Below are 22,850 nucleotides of genomic sequence, written 5' to 3'. Positions count from 1 at the left end.
GTATAAAAATTCTTTGTAATATTTTGCAACTTTGTGTAAGTCTGAAATTATATCAAAATAAAATGTCAAAGGACATTATCAGGTTGAGAATTTCCCTTCTGTCCCCAGTTTGTTGACTATGTTTATCATGGAGGGTTATTAATTTTATCAAATGCTTTTTCTATGTCTACTAAGATGATGTCATTTTGTTCTTTATTCTGTTGATGTGGTGTTTTACATTAACTGATTTTCACTTATTAAACCAAACTTGCATTCTTGGGCTAAATTCCACTTGATCATGGGTACAATCCTTGTTATACATGGCTGGATTTGGTTTGTTAGTATTTCATTGAAAAATTTTACATTCTTTTTCACAAAAGATAGTGGTCTGCACTTTGACTGTCATGTCTTGTCTTTGGGTTTAGGCATATTTTAATACTCACCTCATACTGAGTTGGAGGAGAGGAATTCCGTCCCCTTCCATTGTTTTGTCAAGTTTTTGAAGAATTTGTATTAATTTGTCTTCAAATGTTTAGTAGAATTCCCCAGTGAGGCCATTTGGGACTGAGCTTTGGGACTGAGCTTTTCTTGGTGATAGGTTTTGATTAGTAATTCAGTCTCTTTACTGATAGTTTTATTTAGATGTTCTCTTTCTTATTGAGACAGTTTCAGTAGTTTGTGTCATTCTAGAAATTTTTCCATTTTGTATAATTTAATTTGTTGGCATGCACTTCTTCCAACTATTACCTCATAATCCTTTTTATTTCAGTAAGTTCAGTAGTAAAGTTCCCTGTTTAATTCCTGATTTTAGTATTCAAGTCTTCTGGGACTTTTTCTTTTTATTTTTCTTTTGGCCAGAGCTTTGTCAATTTTGTTGTTCTATTCTAAGGATAGATTTTGGTTTTATTGATTTTTCTCTATTTTTTTCTATTCTCTATGGTTTCCAATAGTCTTTATTATTTTCGCCCTTCCACTTGCTTCAGAAAATATGCTTCTTTTATCAGTGTCTTAGATGAAAGAAGGTTATTGATTTGAGATCTAGTGGTATCTTAGTAGTTGCTCTAAGGCTTACCATATAGACAATTTATCAGAATACCCCTCAAATTTATGCCAAATAAATTCCTGTGAGATATAGCATTGTTACTGTCATAACTCCATAACTATTGGTTCTTACCTCTTTTGGTGCTATTATTGTTATATATCTTAAATCTATATATGGGTCAGGTGCAGTAGCCCATGCCTCTAATCCTAGCCCTCTGTGAGGCTGAGGCGGGAAGATTGCTATAGCTCAGGGGTTCAAGACCAGCCTGAGAAAAAGGAGATCCTATCACTACAAAAAAGAGAAAAACTAGCTGGGCATGGTGGCATGCACCTGTAGCCCCAGCCTCTTGGGAAGCTGAGGCAGGAGGATTGCTTGAGCCCAGAAGTTTGAGGTTGTAGTGAGCTATGACGCCACTACACTATACCCAGGATGACACAGCGAGACTCTATCTCTAAATACCTTAAAGTGATACAAGTGGATCTACCATTTGATCCAGCAATCCCATTACTGGGCATCTACCCAAAAGAACAAAAGTCACTGTATAAAAAAGACACCTGCACTCGAATGTTTATAGCAGCACAATTTACAATTGCAAAGTTGTGGAAATAACCCAAGTTCCCATCAATACATGAATGGATTAATAAAATGTGGTATATGTATACCATGGAGTACTATTCAGCTATATGAAACAATGGTGATATAGCACCTCTTGTATTTTACTGGATAGAGCTGGAACTCATTCTATTAAGTGAAGTATCCCAAGGATCCCAAGAATGGAAAAACAAGCACCACATGTACTCACCAGCAAATTGGTATTAACCAATCAACACCTAAATGTCCACCTAAGTGGGTGTTGGGCGGGTGGGGGGAGAGGGTGGGTATGTGTATACATAATGAGTGCGATACGCACCAATTGGGGGATGGACACACTTGAAGCTCTGACTCAAGGGGGGAGGGGGGAAGGGCAATATACATTAACATTTGTACCCCCATAATATGCTGAAAAAAATAAATAAAATAAATAAATAAATGTGTGACAAACCCAAGAATACATATTCACAATTATTAATTTATATAATTTCATGCCTTCTAAAGAAGCTGAAAGTGAAAGCATACATTTATAGAGCTTATTATATTAACTTCCTTACAAATTCTGTTTCTCTTTATTTATTCCTGAGGGTTCCAGTTAACATCTGGTATCATTTCTTTATTCCAATGCAGTTTTTCTCCCACCTATCTCCTTTGTGCTGTTCTTGTTAAGTATACCACACTTCTACATGTTATATGCCCTGCAATACAATTATATACATATTGTTTCACACAATTGTTTTCCAAAATCAGTTAAGAGGAGAAAGGAAAAAAATATGCATCTATGCTGTCTTTTATAATTCCCTTAGTGGAGCTTTGTTTTTCTATGCGGATTTGTAGTACCATCTGAGGTCACTTGAAAACCTTCTTTTAGTATTTCTTACAAAGTAGATCTGCAAGCACTACATTTCCTCAAGTCTCCAGGCTTGAACTTCTTCATATACTATTTCAATATAGTCAGTTCCTTCGAAAAGAGCTTCAGAGCTCTCTGACTTTATGGACTGCCTCTTTCCCTAGGCAAAATCTCTGAGCCATGGCTACTTCTATGGGGCAGGGGTGGTGGCCTCTGGTCTTCTCTACTTGTCTCTCCCAGCATAGAAACTCTTCCCCTGCAAGTGAACCAGAGCAAGGGTGATTAGGCCAGGTATGCTGAGCATTAAGTGGCACGTGCTAGATGTTCATGAATGTGTACAACATGTCCTTTCCCCACTTGCTACAGCTCTAAAAGAGTAAACAGCTACACATCCTGAATGTGGCTTTTATTTTAGGAAATTAGACCTAAAATTGATGTGATATCTCCTCATTCTAGGATTCTCAAACTGACCTCCAACCTTAAGACATATTCCATTATATTCCATGCATAATGGACATTTTTTTAAAGCAACAAATGGTCTCTAAGATCTCTTTCCACAAAAAAAAAGCTGAAGCTTCTGGTTGAGAAACATTGAACCCTCCCAGCTGCTAGCACACACTAGAAGTTCCTTTTATGGTTGTTGAGTCACTCTGCCTTGAACAAAAGTACTTTCTGTTTCATATTACTTTAAATTCATTTCAGAGGTGGCTCAACTTCTAATTATTTGGTCACTCTTATCCAGGAAGCTCCACAACACTGGAGCGGTAGCGAGAGACAGAGAAGTGATAGAAATCACTCCACCCAAACTGAGGAGAAAAAGAACAGGTAAGAACATTTACTACTCCTTTTTCTTTGAGGAGCTTTCTCTGCAGCTCCAAAGAGCCTCTGCTCAGGAACATGGAGCCTATAAGGTTGGGGCAGGAATGGGAAAGGATTTCTAAGGGTCAGTTAGTTTTCTTAAAAATAACCAGAACCAAGTTAGGTTACAGCTGAGCCTGAAGTAGAACACAGGTCAGATGAAATCCTGATGTTATCTGTTATGTTATGTCCCTAAGTGCCACTACTGTGCTTGTGTTGAATTAGCCACCAGCAGGCAGGGGAGAGTTTGAGATGCACTAGGATTGGTTTTCTCTCTGTTGACATTGTCTGTGTTGACTAGGGACACAATTAAACTTCGATTATCATTGATGAGGCTTGTTCTATTCTGCTGCTATTGCAGCTAAGAAATTGAAAGGGCTACAAATGGGTTCTTTTCATGAAAAGGAAAGAACAGTGAGATGCAGGCTAAGCGGCCCCCTGACACTTTTAAAGACAAAGGAAGAACAAACTGAAACCCAGAGTGAAAGATGAAGATTTAGGAAAGTAGCATATCTTTTAATCATATAGTTGAACTTTGTTTCAGAGTGGATTTCTTCCTTCAGAAATAGTATAGACTTACTAATTTAATGCCCACTCTCCCCCGCCCCCATAAAACTAGAATTCCTTCTCACTACTTTACTAAAGGGCTTCTTCTCTAAAGAATCTCCTGTACAGCCTCAGTAACGGGAACATCTTTGTTTATCTTGACCTCTCCATGCCCTCTGATGACCTTAATCCACTTTCTGGAAACTCCTCCCTAGAATTCCTTGGCAAGGCACCAGCCTCATTCATCCCCTTCTTGCCTGACAGCTCTCTCTCTCTTTTCCAGACCTTACCCTCCTCCTCCTCCCCACTCCCTCGACTCGCGACCTCTTTCTATTTCTCCCTCTCTTTCCCTAACAACTAGAAAAACAGAACACAACAGAAAATCTAAATGTGTGTGGCTGGAAATAGAGAAGGTTTCCTTAAACTACTTCCATCCAGCTCTCTGGATCTGCATCCTGATCTTTAATCCTTATTGCATAGTCTTTACTGGAAACATTCAGTATTCACAATTGTGCACTCATACCACACTGAGTTAGAAGCTAATTTACAGTGAAGATAATAAAGCTTAAGTTTCAGGGCCCCTCTCTTGCATATGCCCCTTCCAAGCTTTTGGAAGGGGCCTAGTGCTGTGTTTCACATGGTCACATAATTTGATAAAATTTTCAAAAATAGGTTATATTGGTTCCACTTCCAGAATGTCAATGTGAGGGGTTTTGTGAGTCTTCATTCCCATAATATAAACATAACTATTAACATTTAGAGTTACAGAAAGGAACACATCTTAAAATATTTAGAAATTGTGCTAAGGGCATTCATCAAACAATGAAACATTTATTCATGAGGGTCTTTATTCAATGTAAGAATTAATGAGTAAATAAATCAATATTGAATTTATTACATATAGCCAGGATGCAAAATAAATTCTGTAAATCCTATTCTATCTTCTATTCATTGGTGCAAATTTTTAAATAAGAATCCAAAAGGAAAGTTTTTCACAATAAATTAAATGAAAGATTTGGGTCATGAGAATAGTTGAATGTTGATAAGTCATTGTTATACCAACATTTTTTTTAATGAACTACATTGATAATACTTCCACAACTTTCTCAAATTATAGAAATTTACCCTCATATATCTCACTGATTGATGCACACAAAAATTTCAGAAATTGTATGACTCCATCTGTAGTTGCAAAAGACTGGAAATTCTCCTAAGCAAAGTAACTCAGGAACAGAAAAATAAATGCTACATGCTCTCACTTATAAATGGGAACTAAACTATGACTACACAAAGATACACAGAGTTGGTATAATGGACACTGGAGACTCCAAAGTGGGGAGGTTTGGAGGGGGTGAAGAATGAAAAATTACCTATCAGGTACAATGTACATTCAGGTGGCATGCACACTAAAATCCCAGGCTCCACCACTGTACAATATATACATGTAATGGAATTCAACTTTTACCCCAAATACATTTTTTAAAAAGAAAGAAAAAAGAGTGGAAATTCTCATTCATCCCATAACTTCCCTTGCAGACAAGGGAAGACCTGGACATGGCCTCAGAGATCCACATGCCAGGCCCAGTGTGCCTCATTGAGAACACCAAAGGGCAACTGATGGTTAATCCAGAAGCCTTGAAGATCCTGTCTGCCATTGCCCAGCCTGTGGTGGTGGTGGCTATCGTGGGCCTCTACCGCACGGGCAAGTCCTACCTGATGAACAAGCTGGCTGGGCAGCAAAAGGGTGAGTAGCACCAGCAGAGCTCTGGCAAGTCCCTTCTGTGCACCTGCACAGTCAGCATTCAGTCTGGGGATCTGAGGAGGCAAAGTTAGAGGTGGGGATGAATACTGAAAGCTTTCTATCCATCAATGTACTCTTATCTTCACTCTGTTCTAGGGGATAAGAGTCAGCTCCCTAACTCTTCCCACTATGCCTTAGTTTCCCCTTTTAAAGGAATAAATTATTCTTTCCACAGGAGAAAAAAAATAATTAGTATACATAATAAACTACAAATCATTTATTATTAATAAAACTTTCATGTGGTAACAGCAAGTTTACATTGATCTTCAAGGTTAAAAAAATGTCAGTCTGTATAGTATATTCTTTTTGTATTATTATAAAATATACATAACATAAAAATTTACCCTTGGAACCATTTTTTAAGCACACAGTTCTGTGGTATTAATTAAATTCATATTGTTTTGCAACCATGGCCACCATCCATCTCCAGAACTTCTTCATCTTCCCCAACAGAAATTCTGTAAACAAAACTCCACATTTGCCCATCTCCCTCCCCCCCACCAATCTTTATTCTGTCTGGATGACTTTGCCTACTATAGGAACCTTATATAAGTGGAATCATGACAATATTTGTCCTTTTGTGACTGGCTTGTTTCAATTTATATAATATCTTCAAGGTTCATCAATATTGTAACATGTGTCAAAATCTCTTCCTTGATAAGGTTGAATAATTGTATGTGTATGCCGATATGTTTATCCATTCATCTGTCAATGGACACTTGGATTGCTTCCACTTTTTGTCCATTATAAATAATGCTGATATGAACATGGGTGTACAAATATCTGTTTGAGTCACTGCTTTCAATTCTTTTGGGCATATACCCAGAAGTGACATTGCTGGCCCATTTCAGTCATTCCACGCTTAATTTTTTAAGGAACTGCCCTACCACTTTCCACACTGTACCATTTACATTCCCAAAAGAAATGCAAAAGGCTTCTAATTTCTCTACTTTCTCACCAACATTTGTTATTTTCTTTCTTTCTTTTTTTTTTATAGTGGCCATCCGAATGGGTGTGAAGTAGAATCTCCTGAGGGTTTTGATTTGCCTTTTCCTAATGACTAGTGATGCTGAGCATCTTTTCATGTGCTTCTTGGCCATTTGTACATCTTCTTTGGAGAAATGTTTATTCAAGTCATTGCTCCTTTTTAAACTGGTTGTTTGTTTGTATTGCATTGTAGGAATTTTTTATATTTTGTAGATATCAATTCCTTATCAGATACATGGATAGCAAAGAGTTTCTCCTATTCCATTTATTGTCTTTTTTACTCTATTGATAGTGTCCTTTGGCACACAAACATTTTCAATTTTGATGAAGTCCAACTTACCTACTTTTTCTTTCATTGGCTATGCTTTTGGGTCATATTAAACAAATCATTGCCAAATCCAGCATTATGAAGTTTTTTCCCCTGCGTTTTCTTCTACAAGTCTTCTAGTTTTAGCTCTGATGTTTACTCCTTTGATCCACTTAGAGTTAATTTTTGCATGGTATAAGATAACAGTCCAACTTTTTTTTTTCTTGCATGTAGATACCTAGTTTTCCCAATGGCATTTGTTGAAGAGACTCTCCTTTCTTAATTGAATTATCATGGCACCCACATTGAAAATAATTTGACTATATATGTGAGAGTTTATTTATGAGCTCTCTATTCTCTATTGTATTCCATTGGTCTATATGTCAGTCTTTATGACAGTCTTTATGTCTTTTAAATACCATGGTTTTGTAATATGTTTTAAAACTTAGTGTGAGACTCCAACTTTGTTCTTCCTTTTTAAGATTATTTTGGCTATTTGGGGGATTTCTTGGAGTTTCATATAAAAATTAGGGTGGATTTTTCTATTAATATTTATATGAAATAATTCATTGGAATTTTTATAAGGATTACATTGAATCTTTATATCATTTTGGGCAGTAGTGACATCTTAAGAATATTGTCTTCCAAACCATAAACACAGGGTATCTTTCTACACATTCACATCTTCTTTAATTTCTTCAAGAATGTTTTTACTACGTAAGTCTTTCACCTCCTTGGTTAAGTTTATTCCTCAATAGTTTGTTATTGTGATGCTAGGGTCAATAGAATTGTTTTCATAATTTCCTTTTCAGATTGTTCATTGCTAGTAGTGTATAGAAATGCAATTAATTTCTGCATCTTGATTCTGTATGCTGCAACTTTGCTGAATTCTTTTATTAGTTCCAATAGATTTTTGTGGAATATTTAAGGTGTTCTGCATGTAAGATCATGTCATATGTGAACAGAGATAATTTTACTTTTTTGTTTCCAATTTGGATGCCTTCTATTTCCTTTTCTTGCCTAATTACTCTGGATAGGACTCCCAATACTTTATGGAACAGAAGTGATAAAAGTGGGCATCCTTTTCTTATTTCTGATAAGCAAAAGCTTTAAGTCTTCATCATTGAGTATGAAGTAGGCTGTGGGTTTTTCACATATGGCTATTAATATGTCAAGGTATTTTCCTTGTGTTTCTAGTTTATTGCTTGTTTTTTCTATGAAAGAGTCCTGAATTCTTTCTTGCATTAAATATTCAAACTTTCCTATTTCTCTGATTATAAGATCAGTAGTGATTGTGGTTTCAGTTATGTCTCTTAGTTATGCTACTTTTGCATCAATTTCCAGAAATGCCCACTGTTTAATCTCCTTCACCTCTTACTCCCTCTCTCCTTTGCAGGTTTCTCTCTGGGCTCCACAGTGCAATCTCACACCAAAGGAATCTGGATGTGGTGTGTGCCTCATCCCAAGAAGTGAGAACATGCCTTAGTTCTGCTAGACACCGAAGGCCTGGGAGATGTAGAAAAGGTAAGGGTCAAGGATTCAATTTTTGAATAAGTCCTTCATCTATGAATATTTTATGTACGTTTTAGTTTTTCCTTTAAAAAGAACTTGCTCTAAACCATTATATGTCTTCTCATTTCTGTTTACATGGCATGAGGCCAAGTTTAGCAACCAGAGGTGAAAACAATTTTCAAAAGGCAGAATACTAGCAGAAAAGCATAGTGGTAAATAGACAATATTCTACTAACAACAGACTATAAGTTATGCAAGTTAACACAGTCGCATGAAGATAGCACAATAAACACGATGTCACGAGTCATCCTGCAGAGAATTTATTTAAAGATGTGGGTACTGGTTGAATCTTTGGGGTTTTCTAGGTATAGCATTATGTCATAAGCAAACAGTGAGAGTTTGATCTCTTCTCCCATTTGGATGCCCTTAATTCCACTCTCTTGTCTGATTGCTATAGCATGGACTTCCAGCACTATGTTGAATAGAAGTGGACATAGTGGGCAACCTTGCCTTGTTCCTATTCTAAGTGGGAATGCTTTCAATTTTTCCCCATTCAGCATGATATTGGCTGTGGGTTTGTCATATATGGCTTGTATCATTTCTAGGTAAGCCCCGTCTATACCTATTTTGTTGAGCGTTCTTATCATAAAAGGGTGCTAATTTTGTCAAATGCTTATTTTGTGTCTATTGAGAGGATCATATGGTCTTTGTTTTTGCTTCTGTTTATATGGTGATTTGCGTATGTTGAATCATCCCTGCATCCCTGGGATGAAGCCCACTTGGTTGTGATGGATTATTTTTCTTGACAGGGATCTGGATTCGATTGGTTAGGATTCTGTTGAGAATTTTTGCATCTATATTCATAAGGGATATTGGTCTGTAGTTTTCTTTTTTTGTTGCATCTAAATGAATTTGGTAAAAAGTCTCAGGATACAAAATCAATACACAGAAATAAGAGGGTCTGACTGACATTTACAGGACATTCTACCCAAAATCCACTGAATATACATTCTTCTCATCAGCTCACGGGACATTCTCTAATATTGACCATATCCTAGGACACAAAGGAAATCTCAAGAAATATAAAAAAATAGAAATCATACCATGTACCTTCTCAGATCACAGTGGAATAAAACTAGAAATAAACCCTAACAGAAACACATTTCTACACAAAAACGTGGAAATTAAACAACCTCCTACTAAATGATTACTTCATAAATGAAGAAATCAAGATGGAAATAAAAAATTTCTATGAAGAAAATGACAATGGAGAGACAAGTTATCAAATCCTCTAGGACACAGCTAAAGCAGTTCTGAGAGGACTGTTTATCTCATAAATGCCCATAACCAAAAGTCAAAAAGATCACAAATAGACAATCTAATGAAATGACTCAAAGAACTGGAAAAAGAAGAACAGACCAATCCCAAACCCGCAGAAGAAGTGAAATCAACAAGATCAAATCGGAACTAAATGAAATTGAACACAGGGAAGCTATTCAGGAGATTAATAAAACAAAAAGTTTGTTCTTTGAAAAAATAAACAAAATTGAAATGCCATTGGCTAGGTTAACGAAAAGCAGAAAAGAGAAATCTCTAATAAGCTCCATCAGGAATAAAAAAGGAGATATCACAACTGATCCCAGAGAGATACAAGATATAATTTATGAATACTACAAAAATCTTCATGCACACAAACTGGAAAAAGTGGAGGAAATGGACAAATTTCTAGAAACACACAGCCTCCCTAGGCTCAACCAGGAAGAAATAGATTTCCTGAACAGACCAATCTCAACAGCTGAAATAGAAAAAGCAATTAAAAATCTCCCTAAAAAGAATAGTCCTGGTCCAGATGGTTTCACACCTGAATTTTACCACACTTACAAAGAAGAACTAATACCTATCTTGCAGAAACTATTCCACAACATCGAGAAGAATGGAAACCTCTCCGACACCTTTTATGAAGGGAATATTACTCTGATACCAAAACCAGAAAAGGATGCAACAAAAAAAGAAAACTACAGACCAATAGCCCTAATGAATATAGATGCAAAAAATTTCAACAAAATCTTAGCTAACCGAAGCCAGACGCTTATCAAAAAAATAATCCATCACGACCAAGTGGGCTTCATCCTAGAGATGCAGGGATGGTTCAACATATGTAAATCTATAAATGCTATTCACCACATAAACAGAAGCAAAAACAAAGACCACATGATTCTTTCAATAGATGCAGAAAAAGCTTTTGACAAAATTCAACACCCTTTCATGATATGAACACTTAAGAAAATAGGCATAGAAAGGACATACCTAAAAATGATACAAGCCATATATGACAGACCCATAGCCAACATCATACTGAATGGGGGAAAATTGAAAGCATTCCCACTTAGAACTGGAACCAGACAAGGCTGCCCACTATCTCCACTTCTATTCAACATAGTGCTGGAAGTCTTGGCTACAGCAATCAGACAGGAAAATGGAATTAAAGGTATCCAAATAGGGGCAGAAAAGATCAAACGTTCACTGTTTGCTGATGATATGATATTATATCCAGAAAACCCCAAAGATTCAACCAAGAAACTCCTAGAACTGATCAATGAATTTAGTAAAGTCTCAGGATACAAAATCAATACACAGAAATCAGAGGCATTCATATACGCCAACAACAATCTAATTGAGAACCAAATCAAAGACTCAATTCCCTTCACAATAGCAACAAAGAAATTAAAGTACCTAGGAATATACTTAACCAAGGAGGTAAAAGACCTCTACAGGGAGAACTATGAAACACTGAGGAAGGAAATAGCAGAGGATGTAAACAGATGGAAATCCATACCATGCTCGTGGATCAGCAGACTCAACATCATCAAAATGTCTAGACTACCCAAACTGATCTACAGATTCAATGCAATACCTATTAAAATCCCATCAGCATTCTTCATAGATATAGAAAAAATAATTTTACACTTTGTATGGAACCAAAGAAGACCCCAGATATCAAAAGCAATTCTAGGCAACAAAAACAAAATGGGAGGCATTAATATGACAGATATCAAACTATACTACAAAGCTGTAGTAATTTAATCAATCTGGTATTGGCACAAAAATAGAAATATTGACCAGTGGAACAGATCTAAGAATCCCATTGGTATTGGCACAAAAATAGAAATATTGACCAGTGGAACAGATCTGAGAATCCTGATATAAAACCATCTTCATATAGCCATCTAATCTTTGACAAAGCAGACAAAAAACATACACTGGGGAAAAGAATCCCTTTTCAATAAATGGTGCTGGGAAAACTGGATAGCCAACTGTAGTAGGCTAAAGCAGGACCCACACCTTTCACCTCTCACAAAAATCAACTCACACCAGATAACAGACTTAAACCTAAGGTATGAAACTATTAGAATTCTAGAGGGAAAAGTTGGAAACACTCTCCTAGACATCGGCCTAGGCAAAGAGTTTCTGAAGAAGTCCCCAAAGGCAATCACAGCAGCAACAAAAATAAATAAATGGGACATGATCAAACTAAAAAGCTTCTGCACAAAGAAATAGTCATGAAAGTAAACAGACAACCTACAGAATGGGAGAAAATTTTGCATCCTACGCATCTGATAAGGGGCTGATAACTAGAATGTACTTAGAACTCACAAAAATCAGCAAGAAAAAATCAAATAACCCTACTAAAAAGTGGGCTAAGGACTTGAACAAAAACTTTTCTAAAGAAGACAGAAGAATGGCCAACAAACATATGAAAAAATGCTCAACATCTCTAATCATCAGGGAAATGCAAATCAAAACCACAATGAGGCCGGGCGCTGTGGCTCACGCCTGTAATCCTAGCACTCTGGGAGGCCGAGGCGGGCGGATTGCTCAAGGTCAGGAGTTCAAAACCAGCCTGAGTGAGACCCCGTCTCCACCATAAAAATAGAAAGAAATTAATTGGCCAACTAATATATATAATATAAAAATCAGCCGGGCATGGTGGCTCGTGCCTGTAGTTCCAGCTACTCGGGAGGCTGAGGCAGGAGGATCGCTTGAGCCCAGGAGTTTGAGGTTGCTGTGAGCTAGGCTGACACCACGGCACTCACTCTAGCCTGGGCAAGAAAGCGAGACTCTGTCTCAAAAAAAAAACAACAAAAAAAAAAAAAACCACAATGAGATATCACTTAACTCCAGTGAGAATGGCCTTTATCAAAACGTCCCCAAACAATAAATGTTGGTATGGATGCAGAGAAATGGGAACACTCCTACACTGCTGGTGGGACTTCAAACCAGTTCAACCTCTGTGGAAAGCAATATGGAGATACCCTAAAGCAATACAAGTAGATCTAGCATTTGATCCAGCAATCCCATTACTGGGCATCTACCCAAAAGATCCAATGACACTCTAAAAAAGGGACACCTGCATTCAAATGTTTATAGCAGCACAGTTCACAATTGCAAAGTTGTGGAAACAACCCAAGTGCCCATCAATTCATGAGTGGATTAATAAAATGTGGTATATGTGTACCATGGAATACTACTCAGCTTTAAGAAACAATGGTGATATAGCACCTCTTGTATATTCCTGGATACAGCTGGAACCCATTCTACTAAGTGAAGTATCTCAAGAATGGAAAAACATGCACCACATGTACTCACCAGCAAATTGGTATTAATAGATCAACACCTAAGTGGACATATAGGAATAACATTTATCGGGTGTCGGGAGAGTGGGAGGGGGAAGGAGGGGATCGGTATATACAAACATAATGAGGGAGATGTGCAACGTTTGGGGGAAGCTCTGACTCAAGGGGGGAGGGGGTCATGGGCAATATACATAACCTTAATATTTGCACCCCCATAATATGCTGAAATAAAAAAATAATAATAAAAGCAGAAAACAATAAAATAAAAATAATAATAAAATAAAATAAAGATGTGGGTACTGAACCCTCATGACTTGGTGTTTAAATTTAAACTTTGTCACTAATTTAAAGGCCTTAAAATTATTTGACTTCTTTTAGCCTCAGCTTTATAATCTATAAAATGTATGTAATAGGTCTAGATTTTCCTCATGGTATTGCTTTGAACATCTAACAAGATAAATAATTTCAGCAACAGGTGCATAATAATTGTGCAATAAAATAGCTACAAGTGTTATTAATCTTATATAAGTCAATGTTGCTATTAAAAAAGAAGAGAATTTTTAAAATATTAATTGTATTTACAGCTTTAGAGTGCCAGTCAACCTTGACTGTTTATTTTGCAATGATTATTACCTGCCAATGATCATAAGAGGACCTAGTGAAAATCAGTTTAAGCCAAAAATACTAATCAAAAAATGACCCAAAGTCCAAGAACTATGGAGAATCATTTTTGTTTGTAATTGAATTCCTTTTATTGATCATTCATCTAAAAAAAATCCTCTAATGTATGAACATACTTTTAGTACTGATCATCTGGAAAGTACCATGAGAATGAAATATGCTCCTTATCCAAATATGTTATGATTTCCAGGGTGACAACCAGAATGACTCCTGGATCTTTGCCCTGGCCATCCTCCTGAGCAGCACCTTTGTGTACAACAGCATGGGAACCATCAACCAGCAGGCCATGGACCAACTACAGTATCCTTTTGTGGTCCTGAATAGTACAAAAGTCAGAGGGGAGACCTGTATTAATAAACCAGCTGCCTGACTGTGAGTCTTGGGGAATTTAGCTCAAAAAAAGGAAACATAAAAAACAATTCAAGTACAGGGGAAAGATCCCATGTATCTACTTTAGAATAGAGGTTAAGTAGAATACGGGTTAAGTTTTTAACCCGTATTCTACTTTAGAATACAGGTTAAGTTCAAAGGCAAAATGAGAGTTGGGGAATATGTGTGTACCTCATACAGGATGGTGGTACTCTTCGTTTTGCCACTTTTCCTTAGTTAACTACTCAGCTATGTGACAGAGCTGACAGATCAAATCAGAGCAAAATCCTCACCTGAAGAGAATGAGGTTGAGGATTCAGCTGAGTTTGTGAGCTTCTTTCCAGACTTTGTGTGGACTCTGAGAGATTTCTCCTTGGACTTGGAAACAGATGGAAAAACCATCTCAGCAGACCAGTACCTGGAGCATTCTCTGCAGCTAAAGCACGGTAACAGGGACTTACCACTGATAAATTAGAATGACAAAACATGAGAAATTATCATTTTTGAGTTTACCATTCATAGTTTTCTTACATTTACAGTTGTCTATTTTCTCTAGGTTGCTATTCCTTGGAATTAATGCTTCTTTAATATCTGAATAAATAGCTTTGATTTTAAATTATATTCTCCCTTACTCTAGAACAAGTTTTCACCTTTTCATGTGCTATAATTAGGTTAATTTTATATTCCATGCTTAGAGTTTGTGATTCTCTATTTAGCCATAGAATATGGATTACAATGGATATTTATGTGAAGAAAATAGATTAAAGTATGAACAGTGTACTAGTCCAAATGTTGGCAAACTACAGTCCACAGATAAATGATGGCCAATACAGCCGGCTAGCTGTCTTTGTAAACAAGGTTGTATTAGAATAATGCTGTGCTCATTCATTTACATGTTGTCTATGTCTGTTTTCATGCCACAATAACAGAGCTGAGTACTTGGAGAAGAGACCAGCTGGCCTGCAAAGTCTAAAACATTTACTATTTGGCCCGTTACAGAAAAAGTGTGCAAATCCTTACAGGAGGATAATCTCTTTTTTATGTTCTTCCAGGTACCAGTCAAAAAGTTAAAAATTTTAATCTGCCCCGTCTCTGTATCCGGAAGTTCTTCCCAAAGAAGAAATGCTTTATCTTCGATCGGCCTACTCATCGGAAGAGGCTAGCCCAGCTTGAGACACTACATGAGGATGATCTAGAACGTGATTTTGTGCTACAAGTTGCAATCTTCTGTTCCTACATCTTTAGCAATTCCAAAATTAAAACACTTTCAGGAGGCATCAAGGTCAATGGACCTCGTGAGTCCCCTTCCCAGTCCTTTCACTCCTTGCTAAGATTATGGGAACATGGAATAATACCAACCTACTTTCAGCTTTGAAAAATGTAAAGTTACTATTATTGTTGTGTTAAATTCCAGAAGGCACCAACATTTCTAATACATTTTGTTAGTCAAATTTTTGGTTGGAAAAGAGCAAAGGCCAAAGGAAAAAGTTCTATCACTTAAAATTGCCTGTACTGCCCTATACAATAGCTCCTAGACAAATGTGGATATTTAAGCTTAAATGTAAATTAATTAAAATAAAGAAAATTTAAAAGTAATACTACATGGCTATATTTCAAGGGCTCATATCTACATGTGGCTAGTGGCTACTGTAGTTGACAGCACATAGAGAACATTTCCATCACTACAGAAAGGTTTCTTGGACAATGCTGTGCTAGATAAACCAAATGGAGGACTCCTTTTGATGGGGATAGTGTCAATTATTCCATAAATATTGATCAAATGCTTACTATGGACAGGCTGATGATATACACACATAAATGAAATAAATAATGTTTCTTTCCTAGTGGTCTTTGGTATTAAATTGAATGCAAACATTCAATAAACACAGGCCTATGTAATCTAGAAAAAGAATTCTCAACCTTTGGTTATGCATACATATGATCTGAGATCTTCCCAAAGAGAAGGGTATAATTCAGTAGATCTGAGACAGGTGCTGAGAATCTGCATTTCTAGTAAGCTTCCAGGTGATTCTGAGAACACTGATGCTGTGAGACAAAGAGGTGGTAATTCAAGTGCTCAGAATTACACAGAATAGAGACTTTTCTTTACTTGCAACCAACATTACCATTTGTTCTCTATTTGTAGGCCTAGAGAACCTGGTGCTGACCTATGTCAGTGCCATCAACAGTGGGGATCTGCCCTGCATGGAGAACGCAGTCGTGGCCTTGGCCCAGATAGAGAATTCGGCTGCAGTGCAAAAGGCTATTGCCCACTACGACCAGCAGATGGGCCAGAAGGTGCAGCTGCCCACAGAGACCCTCCAGGAGCTCCTGGACTTACACAGGGCCAGTGAAAAAGAAGCCATTGAAATCTTCATCAGGAGTTCATTCAAAGATGTAGACCATCTATTTCAAAAGGAATTAGCGGTGATTTTTCTCTCAATTTATCTGGATTAGTGTCTTGGAAGGCAAAGTACTACCAGGAAATGAAAGGAGAATTTGTTTTCATAGAAGCAATTCTTACTAGCTTTTTAAATGGTGAAAACTACCTGTTTGTAATCATAATAATTAGATAGACCAATTTTATTATTAGACTGAAAGTTTTAAAACATTTTTCTTTTCTCGATAAAAAAGTCTTCATTTTAATTAAATGCATATAAGTGACAACCAGAGCTTCTAACCAAATTACATGCTCACTGTTATCAGACTGATCAGATATTCTAGCTAAAAGCAAAGAAAATTTTAGTGTTAGTTATTTTGAGCAGGCTTATTTGAAACACATTTATGCCATACGCAATTATTTGCTCAGTCTGAAAAAAGCAGAGGTTTACCTCTAAAGGTTGGCACAAATCTATCAGTATACGGTGTGAACTTCACCTCCAAGGACAAGGGACTTCAGTAGAAAGGTGAAGTCCGGAGGAAGAATATGGTCTTCCTAAGATGCTGTCAGTGTTTCTAGAGGGCATAGAATTTTCTTTTCCTTTCTTTTTTTGAGAAACCTTTCAAGAAATTCTGAGATCAAGCTAACATCTGTTTCCTGTTACTCGTTTTACTTACTATTTTTACACTATAGGCCCAGCTAGAAAAAAGGCGGGATGACTTTTGCAAACAGAATGTGAAAGCATCATCAGATCGTTGTTCAGCTTTACTTCAGGATATTTTCAGTCCGCTAGAAGAAGAAGTGAAGAAGGGTATTTACTCTATACCAGGGGGCTATCGTCTCTTTATGCAGAAGATACAAGACCTGAAGAAAAAATACCTTCAGGAACCGAGGAAGGGGATACAGGTAACCACAATTTATCTGTTGACTATGGGAAACTGCTGAAGTGCCTCCTTGAATCACCAACGTGACCTAGTGTAATTGCACACAGATGTGCATTACCATCTGCATAGCATTCACACTTTCATTCAATAACATGTAGGGAGAGCCTGTTATACCAGATATTTCCAGGCGCTCATCAGAGACAGTGCAGCCAATTAATAATTGAGTTACAAATTGAATTACTGGGTCAATCACCAAGTTGTTGTCATCCACTATTACAGCTGCATTTTTTTTTGTGTTGCAAGAGACAAAAACCCAGTGATGCATAGCTTCTTAAACAAAAATGGTAATTCATCCGTTTAGGCTTCAAATTGGCTTGAAGGACAACTGGATCAAAGAGTTCACACAACATCATCCTCTCTTCCTCTGTCCATCGCTCCACATTATCCCTGTGCTTTCCTCCCTTTTCTCTTCCACCTCCATCTCTCTGATCTGCTTTCTGAAGGATGGCTTCATTCTCCAGCAAGCTCAGCCCCTGTGGAACCATAGCACCAATAGCTCCAAACATAGAGCCCTCAATGTCACAGGACACAGAATCCCCTTTTTCTCATTATCTATATTGCCCTTCTAAAAAAGACTCCACTTAGTGGGATGCTTTGGCCGGCCTGTCTGGAGCATGTGCCTGCCTCTGTGACATGGAATCTTGACCACCAGGCCCAGGAGGAGCATTTTCTAGAGGAAAAGATGGTGGGCACACAAACAGGAAAAAATGCGTACAGCCATTTCCTGATGCTCACTCTGTGTTCTCTGGGTTTTAAGGCTGAAGAGACGCTGCAGATGTATTTGAATTCCAAGGAGTCTGTGACTGATGCAATTCTACAAACAGACCAGACTCTCACAGAAAAGGAAAAGGAGATTGAAGGTGAGAAGCGAATCGAGAGATTTAATGGTCTCAAAAGCTCTGGAAAGTTTAAATAATTTGGGTAAACCTGGGACCCTTGAAATAGATCAAAAAGAGCAAAGACGGTCATACTCACAGAAGCGGTATCTGAGCAGGGCTTATGCGCTTAGCAGCAACATTAACAGGTAAGTGTACAGGGAAGAATGAGGCAACATGATAACCCCACACAAGTTTTTCTTCTTCCTTTTTGTCCACAGTGGAACGTGTGAAAGCTGAATCTGCACAGGCTGCAGCAAAGATGTTGGAGGAAATGCAAAAGAAAAATGAGCAGCTGATGGAACAGAAAGAGAAGAGCTATCAGGAACATGTGAGACAGTTGACAGAGAAGATGGAGACAGACAGGGCCCAGCTGTTGGCAGAGCAAGAGAGGACCCTCGCTCTTAAACTTGAGGTATCCAATGGCATCACCTTGAGGTTGCTGTTTTTCTGTTTGCTCTCCATTCTCTCTGATCACAAACTCAGTATGGTGGGGAGAACATAAGCCCAGGGAATGACCTTACTTGCTCACTTGTAGTTTTCAGTTCCTGCATGTCTGGCCTGGCCTGGCCTGGCTGCTGCCTATTTCTGGTTACTGAAAGTTTTTTATTTGCATTTTTATCACATTCAGTCCTTTATCAGTATATCCTTCAATTAATGGCAGCTATTATCTGTAGGCATCATAAAATTATCTGTATCTCTTGCTTAATACCATATGAAGGAAGAATGATGTCCCTATTACTTAGGAGAAGAAACAGAGTTTCCAAAAAGACTAAATAACTTTTGTAGGGTCACATAGCTGGTAAATTGTCTTCATCACTCAGTAGAATTTGTAATGATTTTTTTCTGTTATACCTGGTATGAATTTAGCTCTAAGAGAACTTTTATGAGCAGAATGACTCCTCAACCCTCACAATTATGTGATAATCCACCTCATCTGCCTGTTTTCTATGCCCTGCTCCCAGTTTGTGTTGAGTTGGGAGCTATGTGCAGAATTTCATTTGGTCAGTCTAGGACTTTGATTTCCTTCCCTACCTTTTGCCACCCCTGCTACCAAGTTGAGGAGGCTTAGATCAAATTTTCTGATCTAAGACTGAGACACTTCATTAGATTTTGAGAATATTTATTTCTGTGTCATTTGTAAATAAATTTACATAATAGTATGTGTGTAGGTGGGTATATAAAAAAGTCTATAATGTATAGATAACATTAGAAACCAAATATATGATTAAGATTGCCCACAAAGGTTGTGTACAATTAATGAGGGAAAAATCAAGACTGGTAATGTGGGTTCATAGATATATCAGGACATATAAGCTGAAACCCTTTCTTAGCTAAAGGTGACCCAGGAGAAGTAATCACAGAACTCAAATGCTTAAGAAAAGGTACAATGAAAATTAAGGGTAGAGAAAATCTCAAGAAGAAATTAAATACTAAAAAAAAAAAATCAATGAATGTGGAAACTAGATAGCATATAGAGACTTACTTAATGCTACATTTTATTCAGCTTCCATTTGTCCCTTTTTAGGAACAGGCCCGACTGCTGCGGGAGGGATTCCAAAATGAGAGCCAACGACTTCAAAATGAGGTACAGACTCTCAAGAGGAACATAAGCAGACCAAGAAAGAGATGTACCATAAGCTAAAAACATAAAGAGTAGAGCTTTCCCGTCACCCTTACCCAAGGCATAACTGAAACAATTTTAGAATTGCACTTGATAATCATTAGGTCTTGCATTGTAACACTAGAGGTTTGCAAATATAGGCAATATAATAATTGAAATCATGTTCATATTCTAGAATAATTGTCAATTGTGTAACAAGGATGCATTTCACCTTTGTAGTAGCACAGGAGGGATCATGAGCTGGTAAGTAAAAGTCTTGGGGCATAGTTGAGTACCAGTTTGGTCAAGTATAAACTTGGGTCAGGGACAACTCTCCCAGCTTCTTAGTGAAGACCATGTACAGTTCTCCATTATGTCAATGCCAGTCTATGAACAATAATGTGTTTTCAGGACATTATCAATGTATAATCCTCACTATGGACTTTAAGCTAAAGCAAACCACTTAATATTATATAAAGATCTAGAATCTATATATGATCTACAACACAGGCAGATAGAAGAAACCATTAGCATGTATTGGAGTTGGATCGTAAACTTAAAAACTTTTGGGTCATAAACATAAAAACTTTTCCTTCTTGTTCAGTTCATTCAGATTATAAATTTAATGGGATACTTTAGATCTTTAAGCAATTGACATTGGATTAAACATAGTAACATGATGGCAATTGTGCACTGTGTATTTATAGTAATGCATAATTTGCAAAGATGGACTTGAAATGATAGACTTGAATTGAAGATGGATAATGTGTTAGAAAACTGAATTAATATAATTATTTGATTATGTATAATCCTAAAACTTAGGCTGGTCTGTTGGGAAATAGGCTAAGAGATGTGATAAGTTTCAGAGGTTTTGCAGGGCTTTGCATTGAAGGAATCTGTGACATGTTAGTTCACAGAATAGAAGCTGCTTCTAACAAGGGAGGTATTGTTAGAGCAAAGCAATGTTTCTTCTTTCCTCCCGACCATCACCTTGAGCTTTTGTGCAAGGCAGAAGCTCGGTTTGGACCCTTGGCGGAGAAGCTGATTAAAATGCATGCCCAGCAGATAACGTGCAGCTGGAACTATCTTAGACTCTGAGGCTACTCCTGTTTCACTCCTGACTACATATCTCTGTGTTTATAAGAAGTAGATTAGAATAGTACACTGACCCAGTGTTCTCATTTTATACATTTTATCTTTAATTTGTATGCTCAGCTAGGTCTGTTTCTAACTTATGGCTTAACATGCTTATCTTAGAAAAATTTTGTTTCCATCTATTCTTGTAGACAGAATTAGGTAAGGTTCCCTGAAAATCTCAAAAAATGAACTGTATATGTAATTCTCTAACAAAAGACAACTATTTGCTGTAGTGTCAGGCGGGTGGGAGGGGGGAAGGGGGAATGGGTATATACAAACATAATGAATGAGATGTGCAACATTTGGGGGATGGTCATGCTTGAAGCTCTGACTCGAGGGGGGAGGGGGACATGGGCAATATATGTAACCTTAACATTTGTACCCCCATAATATGCTGAAATAAAAAAAAATTTAAAAATAATACAAATAAAAAAAAATAAATACTGATGCAGGACTTTACTTGTGGTCTCACAGTTTACAGGAATGCTGGAGACTCCCTAAGTCCCCCATCATTTAAACTGCACTTTGTCTCCGTTTCAATCATTTCTCCATGTATATTATTTCTTTCTTTATTTCCTATTATTTCCAAATCCCTGGAGATGGAAGAGTCACTTACTCTGGCACAGGTCTTTTCCTAATTCTTAACAGTCATACTTGAAATCCTGCTGATTATTCCCAAAGAGAATGTAGAATGTTTTTGACATTTATGATCAATAGAATAATGCTCTTCTTATTACTTATTTTATGTAGACTTTATCCTAATTGTCAAAAGTCCTAAGTAAGTGGTCGATGTTTCTTGTAGCAATAAAGAATTAATTGTGAGCTAGAAATAAAATGTGCTTCACTAGGCCTCTTATTTTTTATCTTTTTTTCTTTTTTCAGCTTTTAAACAAAAAATAAGCTTTTAGTCTTCATAGCAATGGTTGGGCTACTTTTCTGTAAAATACCAGATACTAGGTATTCATGGCTTTGCAGATAATACAGTCTCTATCTCTACTAAACTCTGCACAGTGCAAATGTAGCCATAAATAATACATAAATACATGGGCTTGGCTGTGTTCCTGTAAAACTTTATTTTCAAAAAAAATGGCACCCATAAGCCATAGTTTTCAGACTTCGGCTTTATAGAAACATTGGTGAGGTTCTATATGCCTGCCTTATGTTACTTACATTTATCAGAATAATATGGGGCCGGGTACAGTGGCTCATGCCTGTAATCCTAGCACTCTGGGAGGCCGAGGCAGGCGAATCATTTGAGCTCAAGAGTTCGAGACTAGCCTGAGCAAGAGTGGGACCTCATCTCTACCAAAAATAGAAGCAGTTAGCTGTTTCTCACATAGTAGCTTACATGGTAGCACATGCCTGTAGTCCCAGCTACTCAGGAGGCTGAGGCAGAAGAATTGCTTGAGCCCAGGAGTTTTAGGTTGCTGTGAGCTAGGCTGACTCCACAGCACTCTAGCCCAGACAAGAGAGTGAGACTCTGTCTCAAAAAAAATATTAATTAGAGTGTATATATTAGAATCTTGAAGTAATTATATGGCGTTTCAAAATATTACATGATGAGGCCGGGTGCAGTGGCTCACGCCTGTAATCCTAGCACTCTGGGAGGGTGAGGCCGTGCAGATTGCTCAAGATCAGGAGTTTGAGACCAGCCTGAGCAAGAGTGAGACCCTGTCTCTACTAAAAATAGAAGCAAATTAATTGGCCAACTAAAAATATATAGAAAAAAATTAGCCAGGCATGGTGGCACATGC

At 37.4% G+C, this 22,850-nt stretch overlaps 1 protein-coding gene across 1 annotated transcript; it reads left to right on the top strand.

Moving 5' to 3' along the window:
- Positions 1–3,091: 3,091 nt before the first annotated feature.
- LOC105862726 (guanylate-binding protein 2) lies at positions 3,092–21,931 on the top strand. The gene is given in 11 exon segments (XM_012749236.3): positions 3,092–3,287; positions 5,403–5,610; positions 8,358–8,485; positions 13,979–14,088; positions 14,407–14,603; positions 15,210–15,452; positions 16,304–16,584; positions 17,231–17,443; positions 18,239–18,341; positions 18,578–18,771; positions 19,885–21,931. Coding segments are annotated over 10 exon segments (1,776 nt in total). The 5' UTR covers positions 3,092–3,287; positions 5,403–5,420; the 3' UTR covers positions 20,002–21,931.
- The last annotated feature ends 919 nt before the right edge of the window (positions 21,932–22,850 follow it).

The sequence above is a fragment of the Microcebus murinus genome, chromosome 2, assembly GCF_040939455.1.
Source record: "Microcebus murinus isolate Inina chromosome 2, M.murinus_Inina_mat1.0, whole genome shotgun sequence".
In the NCBI taxonomy this organism is placed as follows: Eukaryota; Metazoa; Chordata; class Mammalia; order Primates; family Cheirogaleidae; genus Microcebus; species Microcebus murinus.
The sequence above is the reverse complement of the archived record's forward strand: the minus strand, read 5'-3'. Positions and strand labels throughout refer to the sequence as shown.